The following is a 10414-nucleotide window of genomic DNA, read 5'->3' on the forward strand; positions in this document are numbered from 1 at the left end:
GCATATAATCTGCAAAAAGTATTGAATCCCTATGCTGTACACCTGAGAGTAACACAATGTTGTATTTAAATCAACTATACATCAATAGGAGAAGGCAATGGCACCCCACTCCAGTACTCTTGCCTGGAAAATCCCATGGACGGAGGAGCCTGGTGGGCTACAGTCCATGGGGTCGCTAAGAGTCGGACACAACTGAGCGACTTCACTTTCACTTTTCCCTTTCATGCACTGGAGAAGGAAATGGCAACCCACTCCAGTATTCTTGCCTGGAGAATCCTAGGGACGGCAGAGCCTGGTGGGCTGCCGTCTATGGGGTTGCACAGAGTCGGACACGACTGAAGCGACTTAGCAGCAGCAGCAGCACACGTCAGTAAGAAAAAATAAGAAAGAAAAGGAAGAAAGGAAGGAAGAAAAAAGTGGAAAACTGAACAAGGGGAAGAGGCGCTGGGACTGGGAGCTACAGCATGGACACAGGGCTGACTCTTTGCTCCCTCAGTCCCAGGCCAGCAGCTTTCTCCCTAGTTCCTCCTTACGTGACCAACTTCTCTAATGTGCTGCTCTCACTTTCCTCCATGGCAGAAGCAGGCATGGTCAGAGGCCCTTTAGTGTCATTCCTGATTAGTCAATTGTTTTGAATCAACACACAAAAAACTGTCTTTCTCATCAGGGAATGGGCAGAGGACAGAACTTAGTGTGTCTATTTTTGCTTGCAGAAAGCTTGGAGTCCAATTTCACAGCTACAATATCAGCCTTCATGGCTTGCAAGATGGATGGTCCTAAAAAAACCCAAACAAACTGAATATCAAAGACTAAACAACTTTACTGTTTGAATGCCTTTTAAGTCATATCCAACCCTTTTTCAAAAGAAGGGATACTTCGTGGTGGTCCAGTGGTTAAGATTCCACCTTCCTATGCAGAGAGTGTGGGCCCCATCCGTGGTCTGGGAACCAAGATCCCACATGCCACAGGGTGCAGCCAAAAATTTAAAAATGAAGAAATAAACAAGTTGTTAAAAGGGCATCTGCATGAAAACAATATTTTATTTATTTGTATGATATTTGCTTAATTTTTAAATTTTTATTTATTTACTTTTGACTGCACTGGGTCTTTGCTGCTTCTCTCTGGTTTTCTCTAGCTGCGGCGAGCAGGCACTACTCTTCATTCTTCCCTCTCGTTGCCAACATTTTGGTTCAGATCTTCAGCATCTCTTGCTAGAATAAGCCTCTTAAGTGGACTTCCTGCCTCCTACTTCCCTTTCTAAACCCTGTTCCACATCAGCTGCCAGGCTGAGCTTTAAAGATGTTACTCTGGGGGGTTTCCAGGATGTCCAGTGGTTCGGACTCTGTGCTTTCACTATCTCAACCCCAGGTTAAAAAAAAGTAAAAGTTACTCTGATGAAGGCAGCCTCTCCTCCTACTCAATTTTTTTTTTTTAATATTTATTTATTTGGCAGTGCTGGGTCTTTAAATTTTTTTTTTACTTTATTTATTTTTAATTGAAGGATAATTGCTTTACAATATTGCATTGGTTTCTGCCATATATCTGTGCTGGATCTGAGCTGCACATTTTTGGGATCTTGAGTTGCAGCATTCAGGACCCAGTCATAAATCTTACATACTTCCTGCCCTTAAGGGTTTCTAAGACTGAGCCTCTGATCACCTCTCCATCTTCACTTCCTACCAGCCCCCCCTCATGCATGAGTACTTCCAACCACAGCAAACAGCCTGAAGCTCATTGAGTGACATGCTCTCTCATACATTTCCGCCTTTAACGTTGTGTTATTTCCCTTTCCTGGAAAACCCCATTATTCCTCATCTGCTTGGCCAGCTTCTACTCATTTAGCAAGGCTGGTCTAAAGCCTCACCTCCTCTCTGAAGCTCTTCTTAACTCCTCTAGAGAGACTGGTGATTCCTACAGCAATTTGTACATGAATCTTTTGCATGCTACTTGTTTACATGTGCTTTTCTCACACTAGATTATGGTCTTCTTGGGCAAGATGTATTTAAAATTCATCTTTGTGTGACCAATTCTTACAATAATTCTGGAAACATGGTAGACTCTCTGAGGATGCTTGAATAAGTTTATTAGGGATTTAATTTTCATATCTATTCTTAAAGAAACAGAGCACGATTGAAGTCAGCTTGATCTGATAGGAACAAGTCTAGAGCTGTGAAGTTCAATACAGAAACACTGGCCACATGTGGCTATTGAACATTTGAAATGTGACTAGCCTGAAACGAGGTATATTCTAAGTACAAAATACATACACAATTTCAAAGACTTAGTATTAAAAAAAGAATGTAGTGGTGGTCCAGTAGCTAAGAATCCCCCTGCCAATGTAGGGGGCACAAGTTCGGTTCAATCTCTGGTCTGAGAAGATCCCACATGCGGCAGGGCAACTAAGCCTGTGCTCCACAACTACAGAGCCTGAGCTCTAGAGCCTGTGCTCTGCAACAAGAGAAGCCACTGCAGTGAGAAGCCCATGTACCGTAACTAGAGAAAGCCCACAGGCAGCCAAACAAAGATCCAGCGCAGCCAAAAATAAATAAATAAATAAATATATTTTTTAAAGTTCTTGTTTAAAAAAAATGGAATGTAAAATTTCCCATTAATATTTTTTACACTGATGACCATTTAAACAATAATCTTTTGGACATATCATGTTAGATAAAATATATTATTAGAACCAATTTCACCTCTGTCTTTTACTTTTCTAATGTGGCTACGAGAAAATTTAAAACTACACATAAGGTTCCCATTTGTGGCTTGTGTTATATTTCTGTCAGAAAATGATATTCCAGAATGTTCATCCTGTGAACAAATATCTCTTGAGCACCTGCTCCAGACAGCTGTTAGTCCAAGTGATGGGAACAGAATAGTAAAGAAAGTAGACAACGTTCCTGACCACAGGGAGCTTACATCATAATGGAGAGAGGGACATAGAACAGGAAGCAGATGTGTAAACAAGATGGTTTTGGATGGTATAAATAAAGTACTATGAAGGAAGCAAAGAGGGTGGGAGGGCGGTCTTTCAGAGCAGCTGAGGACAGAGGAGGGAGATGAGGCAGGAGGCTGGAACCTGGATGATGGTAGAGACCTGCAATGTGACAGCAATGGCATGGATAGAGAGGGGCAAACAGACTTGAGAGACATTTGGAAAGTAACATTACGAGGACTGCGGTAAGCATGGAAATTTGGGATTGGCCAGAGCAGATGTGGATTCCCAGGATTCTGGATGACCAGGTGAATGGTGGCACCACTGGATGAGATAAGGCTGGAGTGGACTTGAGGCAGATGGGGAATTCCAGTTTGGCCATGTTAAGCATGAGGTGCCTGTGGAAGGCCAGAGGGCAGTGCTGAGGGGAGATGGCAGTGCTAGGAATGATCATTTGGGGTCTACCGACTGAAGTGACTTAGCAGCAGCACAGACACAGTCATTAAAACCCAGCACGGATGGGAAAGGAAAGAGAGAAGATGGCGAATGAAGATGACACACAGGTCCAGGTGTTACCGACCAGGGTTCTTCGCCTTGCCTATTCAATAGAAATTGACTAGAGGCCAGACACTCCAGTATTCTTGCCTGGAGAATTCCATGGACAGAGGAGCCTGACACGCTATAGTCCATGGGGTTGCAAAGAGTCAGACACGACTGAGCGACTAACAACACACCAAGAAGTCAAACATTCACTGGGGACTCTCTGCAGCTAGGAGGAGTGAAAACAAACAACGGGTTCCCCTTCTTGATTCCTGAGGTGGGGGCTGAGCTTGTTTCTTCTATGGGGTGAGGGTAGCAGTGTGTCCATGGCTTGGGCCAGAGGGGTGGCTTGGGTGTTTTGCCCACCCCTTAGGTGGTGTATGTGAAAGGGGCATGCACAGCATCCTGCTTTGCTCCTGACACCCTGTTTTTGTTCCAGGATCTTCAAAAGTGGCAGTTGGGCTTTTCAGTCTTTGTATCTTTTGGGTCCAGAGTTTGCTCCAACTGCTCATGGTTGCAGTTAATACAGTTTCCCTATATTTTGTTGCTGGAGGAGAGGTGTATCCAGGTGCAAGCACTGTAGTAGCAGAGGGTCCCAAGTCGTAGCCTGTCACTGAGGGAGTGCTTTCTAAACTGACTTATACATGTATATGTGTCTAGACTGAGGGGGAAGGACCCAGCGTAGCTAGAGGGGTTCATGGTATAAGACAGAAGGCAAGACTGATTCGGCAAGGTTTGGGTGGTGATGGAGGGACTGGGCTGGCCTGGGAGACTGGCTGGGAGGAGAGAAGGGGTCTTGGAGGAGATATTTTGTGTCAGGGAGGAGGAAGGAGGCTAAGTAGCTGGTAAAGGAGTCATTGTGGAAGACGGTGATGTCCAGGTCTCAGGTAAGGACATCGCTTGGGGAAGCTCTGGATATGTTACAGTTTGGGCCAAGGCTTTATCACGATGACCTCAGAGTTTGAGAAGGCCTCCAAGAAGAGGTGGACGAGGGGATAGGGAGAGCTGGCTTCTGAAAAGCTGAATGGCCCTGGCTCTGAGCCTGTTTGCCACTCTCTTCTCTCCTCTCTAAAATGAGCCTCTTCCACACGCCGCGGTTGTTATAAGGTCAGTAAGTACAGGTGCTTCCCTTGGTTGCCCGAGCAGTTCTCTGTCTGAACCACACTTACCTTCCATTTCCCGGTAGCAGAGGAATCCAGGCTCTGTTCCAGGGGGTGCTTTCTGAGGCCGCCCTCTAACACAGTCAAGCAGCCAGGGCAGACTAGTCACAAGGTATTCTCTATGGTGGGTGTCTGTGGGGAAGCCACTTGAGCATGCTGGCTGGTGGTAAACTGGCTTCCAGGAACGCGACCTGAAATAGAAATAAATAGGCGTTCTAGTCTCTTCAATCATCGTATTCCTCCGAGTGTCAGTTCCAATTAAAAAATGGGAATTGCAGGTGATAGCAGTGGACTGAGGAGTACTGGGCAAGCACTTTGTGTCCATTAACTCCGTGAATCCCACAATCACACTGACGCGGGTGACCTCCGTTTGGTAGAGAAGCGGAAAGACAGAGAGGTTAAGTTATTTGATCAAGGTCAACAGCCGGCGAGTGCGGAGCCGGGATTTAAACCCGGATTCAGACTCGGGGTTCAAACGGGACTCGCTGCCGGCTGCAGGTGGAGAGGTTCCAAGGTTTCGGATCATTTATCCCTTCCTATCCCGGCCCGAGGGTTCCCCACGTGGACGATCTCGCGGGCTCTTCCCGCTCCGACACCCCCGGGTGTGGCTCCACCCTACGCTGGCCCACAGCTCGGCCCAGCGCCTCTCCGGGTCGTCGATGACAAGCTCCCGGCGGCGCCCCGCGCCCGCCTCCCGGGCCGCCACCTTCCTGCAGAGCGCGCGCCTCGGGGGACACCTGTCCCCGGCTAGGGGGCTTTGGCCACTCCTAGGCGCCGCCCCGCGCTCGCGGTGGAGCCCCAGCGCCTCTGGGCAGGAGGACAGCAGGGCGCCTCCCGGGACTGAGCCGCGGCCCTGCGCACCGGGCGGCTGCGGGCGGGCGCGCAGAGGGGGCGCTGCTGAGGGTGCGGCACGGGGGGCGCGCGGGCGGAGCGGGCGCGGCGCGGCGCGGGGCGCCTGGAAGGGCACCCGCGAGGGGCGCGGGCGCAGCCGGAAGCTGGGGCGTGGCGCCCGCGCGGGATGCGGTGAAGGGCGAGCGGCGCGGCGGCGGCGGCGGCGGCGATGAGTGCTTCGGCGGCCACGGGGGTCTTCGTGCTGTCCCTCTCGGCCATCCCGGTCACCTACGTCTTCAACCACCTGGCTGCCCAACACGAGTGAGTGGGCGCGCGCAAGCGGCGGGGGTCGGCGCGGCGGGCGCCCCAGCAACTTTTCGGAGGGGGCTGAACCGCCAGGCAGGGCAGAGGCTCGCCGGCCGCCAGGGCTCCCCGCGGCCGGCCGGAGGAGGGGAGGCGCCCGGAGTCCCGCGGGCCGGGGTCCTCGCTCGGGCTGGCATCTTTGACACTCGGGCGCAGCTCTGGGGCCGAGTGCTGGGTGTCGTGCCAGGTATCGCGGTGCTGGTATCCCAGCCAGGTGTCCAGGGTTACAGGGGTCATTAAGGCAATGCCCCTGCCCTTGAAGTGCCCAGGGGCAGAGGTGGGGCGGTCCACACACCGACAGCTAGGAGTCCGGCCGCACCTCGTTCCTTTCGTATTTCACAGGAACGTTTCCATGTATGGACACACACATACTTCTCATTTCGTATTAATTTTAGAAACTGTTGTGAATGACTAGCAGAAATAGCGCGGAATGAACAGGCAAAGGCCTGGGTTCTAGGCCTGGCCTCAGTTTTCTGGTCTGTCAAATGGCCTGTATTTGCATCCTATTGTCAAGATGCCATAAGGGCGCCCGTGGAATATAGGATGGGGAGCCGGGCGAGGAGCAGGGCAGTTCCATGCTAGAGAAATGGGTGGGGCTGAAGGAGGCCGCAGATGGACTTGGTTCAAAGCCCTGTCTCTCTTGTGAGGGCTCTCTGGCCAAGTAGCCAGCAGCGGCCGGCCTGCTCCAGCGGCGGGAAAGGCGCCAGGCCTCGGAGCCTGCCGATGTTCCTGCTGTCAGCCGGGAGGAGGAAGTAACCTGCTCTGTTTCCCACAGCAGTTGGTGCTAAGGAAATTGCATCAGTGTGTATGCTGCACCCCCTCTCCAGACTCTCCCCCTCTTCTTCAAGCTGAGGAGAAGTGTCTGCCCACGGGGCGGTGACTTCCTCCTCACTTGTTCCCGGGGCTGAGGGCCTTATCCAGACTGCACCCATGTACGGGGGTGCTCTCTAGGCATGGGGAGTGACTGCCTTTGGTCTGACCCAGTCTTGGGGGATGACTCCTGGAAGAAGCATCTCTGGGCAGGGAATGTCACAGATCTGTGAATACAGTGCATGGGGGACTCTGCCCTCCTGAAATGGCATTATGGGCAGCTCAACAAAAATTTATTGAGGACACACTGTATGCTTGGCACAGTTCCAGGTGCTGGGGAAATAGCTATCAAGAAACTACAAGAGATCTAGGAGGTGTGTTATTGAGACAGGCATCAACACATAAAATGGGGTGATTTGAGAGAGTGATGGGGGGGACTGGGGATCAGGGAAGCCTTCTTGGAGGAGGTGACATGAGCTGCAGGAGATGGCCCCAGGAAGATCTAGGGACAAAGCCTTCCAGGTAGGGGACCAGGGAGCAGTGTAGGGAGAAGGATGTGGCTTGGGGAGGGGATCTTTGGGAGGGAGGGTCATGCGGCTTATGGAAGGATCATGTGGCATGGAGAGGATCTGAGGATGACTCTGAGATTTTGATCTCAGCTCCTGGGAAGGCGGTGATTGTGTTTACTGAGCACGTCCTGAACTATGTGCTGCTGTGTGTTGTTGAGCACACTGCTGAGCCGTGGGGGGGTTCTGAAAAACTGGTTCCAGCCATTCTTCCTGTCCTCCTCCAGATTAAAATCCCAGTAGCCTTTGACTCCTCCCTCTTCTTCCTCCACACTTTCCGTCCCACCCTCCCACTGTCTCCTTCCCCATCAGTCTTGAGGCTGGGCTAGCATCTGTTTCCTCCTTCCTGTTCTCCACACCCCACCAGCGGTACTGGCCCTCTCTGGCAAAGCCTCCCAGGGAGTTGCCCTTCGCGCTGCCTGTGCATGTCTGCCTCAGCCTCCCAGTCCAGCCCAGTCAGCCGTGCTGGTGCTTCAGCCACACTGGACTGTTCTGTGCCCCTTTGCTAAGTCCCTTCAGTCGTGTATGACTCTTTGAGACCCCATGGACTGTAGCCCACCAGGGTCCTCTGTCCATGGGATTTTCCAGGCAAGAATACTGCAGTGGGTTGCTGTGCCCTCCTCCAGGGGATCTTCCTGACCGAGAGATCGAACTGAGTCTCATTGCATTGGCAGGCGGGTTCTTTACCATTAGCGCCACCTGGTTCTGTGCCCTGGACACTCCTTAATCCCCCACCTCCTTGCTGCTGCTCACACTGTTCACTGGGACTGGGACGCCTTCCTTCCTGTCGCTGATGGTTGAAGCCACACCTGGACTTTATAACCGGGAGTAAAATGCCATCTCTGCCTCTTCCAGACTCCCCCCAAGCAGGGGAGTCTCTGTTCCCTCTGTCTCTCCCTCTTCCGAGCCCCTGTTGGGTTGTGCTTTTCCCACAAGAATTACTTCTCTGTGGTCAGAATTTACCTTCTCAGGCCATGGCTCACCTTAGCATTGTCCTGCCCAGTGCGGCGGGGGTGGGGGGGTGGGGGTGGAGGTGAGGGGCTTGCGCCTAGCAGGCATCCCATTCAGTTTGCATTAGTTGAATTAGCTGAAGCTTCCTTCCCACCAGACCTTTTACAAAAGCCTGAAGAATAGAAAAAGCCACTTAAGGCGAGGCAACAGGAAAAAGTTGAGTTCTCTCTCTGTATCTCATAGACACACACATAAATACACAACTCATACTCACCCACACGTGATCCCTTTCAGTAGCCATCTATTCATGTAAGGGCATCAGAAACTCTACCCCTGCTCCCCAGCCTCATCCCCAAACAAACACATTACAAGACTAACAGCTTTTCCATCCTCATATTAGTGGCAGCCCTTACCCCTCCCCCCACCTCCGGGTCTCTGCTGGACCCATTTCTCCCTGTTCTGCGCAGGTCCTGCACTTGGCTGTCACTGGGATGCAGATGCTCTGTTGCCCCAGTTACTCTTCATCCTTTGCTCCTCCCCTAGAGGTGGAGAGTGGGAGCAGACACCATGAAGCAGTTTATACTGCTCTCTAGTCCAGAAGAGCACCAGCTGTGTGATGGTGCTGGCTGTGAGCTGGGTCCTTGACGGGAACAGGGATGGGAGTTGTCTCCTGGCCCCTGCCAGAGTCAGGCTGTGATGAAAACTTCTGTCAGCCTACACATGCGTGTGTGCGTGTGTGCTAAGTCGCTTCAGTAGTGTCCGACTCTTTGTGACCCCATGGACTATAGCCTGCCAGGGGCCTCTGTCCAAGGAATTCTCCAGGCAAGAATCTGGAATGGGTAGCCATTCCCTTTTCCAGGGGATCTTCCTGACCCTTCAGCCTACACAGCACCTTAACCTCTTCTCTGTTCACAGGATGCTTCTGCCTAGCAGGGTGTTCCTGACCCGTATTAGTTCCCTCTTTCATCGTCTCCTCCTGTGGCTCATCCTACAGGAGGAGCCTGGAGCATCCACTGATGTGTGGCACTAGAAACCTCCTATTTCAGTCTCTTACCTGGACACTGACATGGTCATCTTCATTTTTATCATAGAACTATGTCCTCCATTTACCATGCATCCTTCTATTCATCTACCCACAATCCATGCATTCACTATCCACTATCCATTATCTAACCATCCGTCATCCATCCATCCATCATTCTTCATCCATCCTTTCATTTATACATTCATCCACCATCCACCACCAATCATCTGTCATGCATGCATCTATCCATCCAAACATCCATTCATTCCTCCACCCATCCATCCATCACTCACTGTCATCCATCCACAGTCCATTCATTCATCATCCACTATCCATTATCTAACCATCCATCTGTCATCCATCCATTCATTCATCTATCTAGCCATCTATCCATTCATCCACCATCCACCATCAGTCATCTGTCATCCATCATCAATCATCTGTCATCCACCCATCCATCCATCCATCCATCCAAACATCCATTCATCCATCCATCATTCATCATCCATCCATTCATCTCTCTATTCATCCACCGTCCATGATGTCATCCATCCATCTGTCCATCCATCTATTCATTCAAACATCCATTCATCCATCATCCATCCATTTCTCCTTCCTTTCTTTCTCTCCCTTTCCTTCCCTCCCTCACTCATCCATCAGTTCCTGAAAATCTTAAAAGAGGTCCCCAGGCAGAATTTCTGTGCATACTCACCCAGGTATCTTGAAAAAATTAACCTATTCCCATACCCCACACCTGAAGTATTCTGAATCCGTAGGTCTGGGGTGGCATTTGAAAGTCTGGATGCTGATGATTCCCAGAAGCCACTCCTCGACTCTTAAGTAGGGCCTGGGGCCAGGTATGAGGGATACAGTTTTCCTGGACCTGGGTCCACTCTCCTTGGTGTTCATCTACCTGCACATAGATGGATCACTCCCTCTCTGATCTGACATTAGGAGCAGATTTCTGACTGGTGCCTGTTCCCATTCCAACTGTAGAGTGTGGAGTGAACTTTAGTATGAGTTTTCCTCTCAGCTATTAGTAGGTGTTGGTGGGCTGTGAAGGGTACTTTCCAGAAGTCCCTGGGACATACAGCAAAGGTTATCCAGACATCCTCTGTGACGGCGCGGAAGGGTCTTGGCTAAGGGGTGGTGCTAGAGCAGCTCTCAAGGATTACCGAGGAGGCCCTAGTGTAGCAGGCCCTGGGAATGGGCTGGGTGGTGCTTCATCTAGAAC

The 10414-nt window shown here is 51.0% G+C and overlaps 2 protein-coding genes across 7 annotated transcripts in view; one reads left to right on the forward strand and one right to left on the reverse strand.

The window, feature by feature from the left end:
* Positions 1-6140, reverse strand: part of LOC145528444 (uncharacterized) — a 28835-nt gene extending 22695 nt beyond the window's left edge. Inside the window, exon 1 of the mRNA XM_081546774.1 lies at positions 4645-6140. Coding sequence (XP_081402900.1) covers positions 5383-5745 — 363 coding nt within the window. The 5' untranslated portion in view covers positions 5746-6140 and the 3' untranslated portion in view covers positions 4645-5382. The remainder of the gene's footprint in view (positions 1-4644) is intronic.
* TM6SF1 (transmembrane 6 superfamily member 1) overlaps positions 5656-10414 on the forward strand; it is a 29464-nt gene continuing 24705 nt past the window's right edge. For 4 of the 6 annotated variants that reach the window (XM_081546766.1, XM_081546767.1, XM_081546768.1 and 1 more), the window contains exon 1: positions 5656-5787. In XM_081546766.1, coding sequence (XP_081402892.1) covers positions 5696-5787 — 92 coding nt within the window. In that variant the 5' untranslated portion in view covers positions 5656-5695. Of the gene's footprint in view, positions 6017-10414 lie in introns of all 6 variants that reach the window. The other 2 variants (XM_081546769.1, XM_081546772.1) reach the window with 1 other exon arrangement.

This window comes from Giraffa tippelskirchi, chromosome 12 (assembly GCF_054371585.1).
Source record: "Giraffa tippelskirchi isolate mGirTip1 chromosome 12, T2T-mGirTip1v1.2.pri, whole genome shotgun sequence".
NCBI classification, from domain to species: domain Eukaryota; kingdom Metazoa; phylum Chordata; class Mammalia; order Artiodactyla; family Giraffidae; genus Giraffa; species Giraffa tippelskirchi.